At 45.1% G+C, this 3252-nt stretch overlaps 1 protein-coding gene across 1 annotated transcript; it reads left to right on the top strand.

Annotated features, from left to right (window-relative positions):
* The first annotated feature begins 793 nt into the window (after window positions 1–793).
* On the top strand, window positions 794–3001 carry LOC100285451 (uncharacterized). Its single transcript, NM_001158344.1, is given in 5 exon segments — window positions 794–954; window positions 1051–1116; window positions 1340–1466; window positions 1637–1751; window positions 2712–3001. Coding segments are annotated over 5 exon segments (390 nt in total). The 5' UTR covers window positions 794–887; the 3' UTR covers window positions 2727–3001.
* Window positions 3002–3252: the final 251 nt, after the last annotated feature.

Here is a 3252-nt window from a genome sequence, read left to right as displayed (position 1 = left end):
TAGGGTTAGTTTAACAACTCTATTTTTAAGGGTTTCTTATTTCCTCAAAAGAGAACGAACTAATTTTTATTAAAAAAAATCAAAATCCTGTCAAACTTAAACCCCCCTTCGGGGGTTGCCGGAGACTAAATGGAAAATTAGCTGAATTTCTCACTCAATCGCTAGGAATTCTGAATGGGATTTAAGTTTCTGAATTAGCCCTTACCTTTTATTATTGGATTATATATGTGCGTATGTTAAAAATCAACTAGAATCCTCTTTTGGATGGGATTATGGAATTGTAGGAATTTTTTTTATCTGGATTCATGAAATCATATGGTGGTAACCGAACGGTACCTTGCAGTTATTGAGTTTGGGTGAATGCCGGCTGAATCTACACAGCAGGCCCGGGCCACCATCAGCATAGGCATATGCGTTGCGAACTCATGCTTCGACGGAGCAGCAGCATGAGCCGCTCTGAGTCGGTGACAGTCAACCAGGAAGGATGGGTGGTGGATCAGAGGCCGTCCTCTGGCACGCACGAGCTTCTGTGAGGTACCGACCCGGCCGGCGGCTGGTTTCTCTTGCTTTCTACGCGCGAAACTGGCGCGACAAGCCATCATCCACCATTCAATTGCCCGTCGGTGCGGCCCGGACGTTGACTTTGCAATGGCACACGCAACACGCCGCCTCCATGTGGGTGGGGAGGCAAACGCGTTCGTCCATCTCTGAAACTCAAACGCCTTGTATTGGAGCATACTACAGGAGTACTTCTGTACAAATATAAATACCCCTGGCGAGTTGGGTTGGGTCTATCTCGCAATCGAGGCGTTTTTTTTCTGCTTCGTAAGTTCGTGGTCGATCCAGCGAGCGAGCGAGCAGACCGGCGGCTAACCGCGGAGGGAGAGATGGCGCAGGGGACGCTGGAGGTGCTTCTCGTCGGAGCCAGGGGCCTCGAGAACACCGATTACCTGAGTACGTACGCTTGTCTCCGCTCGAATTCTAGCTCTAGCGCCGTTTCCCTGGTTTATTACAAGGATAACGAATTCGATCGGTGTGGTTGGTCCCCAGGCAACATGGACCCCTACGCGCTTCTGCAATGTCGCTCCCACGAGCAGAAGAGCAGCGTCGCATCTGGTATACATCTCTTATCTCTGTTCAGCTGCTGCGGTTTGTTGCTTGCTTTGCATATTAGATACTTTGATTTGGTTTGCTGAAATTATTCTTTTTACAAGCTACGTTTTCTTTATTGTACTAGTAATCAGTATTCTGCTGTCTGCAAAAAAAAAAGTAGAGGTCAAGAGAGTCTAGACTTATAGTTTAGAAACAAAGAACTCGACCTGTTGTTTGTGCACTGCAGGCAAAGGCTGTGAACCTGAGTGGAACGAGACCTTCGTGTTCACCGTCTCCGATGGCGCAGCAGAGCTGTTCATCAAGCTCCTGGACAGTGACGGTGGCACTGATGACGATTTTGTTGGTGAGGCAACGTAAGTAGTTAGTTAGGCTATCTTCATCAGCTTATCTTTCCACGTCACTATATTTAAACTCTATTCTGCATGGTCTATATCAACTTTTGATTTTGGATGTGTTTTGGGACCCAAATTTTAACGTTCTCAATGTTTATTATTTCAATCGAGTGTGGCCTGGGCTTCTGCAGGATTCCTCTGGAAGCAGTTTACACGGAAGGAAACATCCCTCCGACTGTTTACAATGTTGTGAAAGACGAAGAATACCGCGGAGAAATCAAAGTTGGCCTCACGTTCACTCCAGAGGTAAACCATCTCACGTAGTCACTCACATCCATGTACACACATGTACAAAGCTGGATTCAAAGATGTAAGACCTTATCCAGCAGGTTATCTATAGGCTTTGTTTGGGAGCAATAATAAGGCTATCTTCAGCGGATCTATTATCATGTCTTCTATTTAAAATTTTATTTGTAAATAGTGTTAAACAATGTTATATACAACGTCGCGTCCCTATTTTACACGATATACCGAAGACAGTTTAATGGAGGGAACTGAGGGGTTAGAATCCCTTGTTATTTTAAATAGGCCCTGTTTGTCACAGCTTATTTTCAGCTTCTTCACAAATTTAAGCAGACGTTCTGCCAAACAGACAGTTTCTGCAGCAGCTTATCAGTTCAGCTGCTTCTCAAAATGAACTAAAAACAGCCAACAAGCAGAAGCTGCTTTTTACCAACTTATCAGATAAGCTGCTTTTTCAACAAGCAACAGCTGTGCCAAACAGGGCCATAGAGAGATTCTAGCCTCCTCAATTTCTTCTATTATATTTGCTCCCAAACAAGCCCACATAATTAGCCAAAACACTGTTTTCATGAGATACAGGATGTGTATATTACACCGAGAAGTCTCTATAAAAGACGCTTTTATTTGTGATTTAGAATGTAAAGGTTCGTTCTCATCAAGCCAGGGAAAAAAAACGCTCAAACGCAAGTTTTCCAGATTGCCTTTTGCTAAAGATTTGTCGCGATAGCAGCCGCAAGGTGTGTGGATGGATGTTCGTGTTCCTTTTGCCTCCTTCCTTTTGTTTTTCCTTATCTAGTTTTGTGCCCGTGGCAAACGATATACACTGTACTTTGCGATAGTGGGTCTCTTATCTCTCTCTCTTTTCTGTCGCCTTTCCGTCCCATGTCACTGAAGTACTAGGAGCTGGGTTCTGTTCTGAATCTATCTTGCTACAGCCTGCTGAAATGCGCCTTGTGTGAGCAGGACCAGGGCTTCTGAGGAATAACTTGGCGTGTGGCCGCTGGAACTGGAGGCAGCAGGCAGTCGTCTTATGATTCAGAAGCAAACGACGGATCGATTCCCTTGATGTACTGCAGTCCAGTGAGCGTGCATCTACAACTTGTAGAAGAAGCCTGCAACATGATCACGGGATCCTGTACTGCATCACTCTAAAGCCTAGCTAAAACCACCAGCTCCTGTACTTGATGCCGGGCGGGCTTGTCATGTACTGAAACCTACAATAACGGTCGCCGAACCCCACTCTTTGATGTTCAGTTAACTTGTCGCGGTTTACAAGAGGCCGTGTGACTGCTGCAAGATATCGCTTGTCTGCTCTCTATTTCGCCTGAACCCTGAGGCTTTGTTTGGGTAAGGAGGGATTGGAGTGGATTGTAGTGTTTTAAAGGGATTGAGAGAAAAATTAGTTCATATTACACTTCAATACACCTCATACCAGCCTAATCCACTCCAATCCGAAATTACCCAAACATGCCCTGAACGGTGTCCATTATTATTATTGTTCAAC

This window comes from Zea mays, chromosome 2 (assembly GCF_902167145.1).
Source record: "Zea mays cultivar B73 chromosome 2, Zm-B73-REFERENCE-NAM-5.0, whole genome shotgun sequence".
NCBI lineage: Eukaryota > Viridiplantae > Streptophyta > Magnoliopsida > Poales > Poaceae > Zea > Zea mays.
The sequence above is the reverse complement of the archived record's forward strand: the minus strand, read 5'-3'. Positions and strand labels throughout refer to the sequence as shown.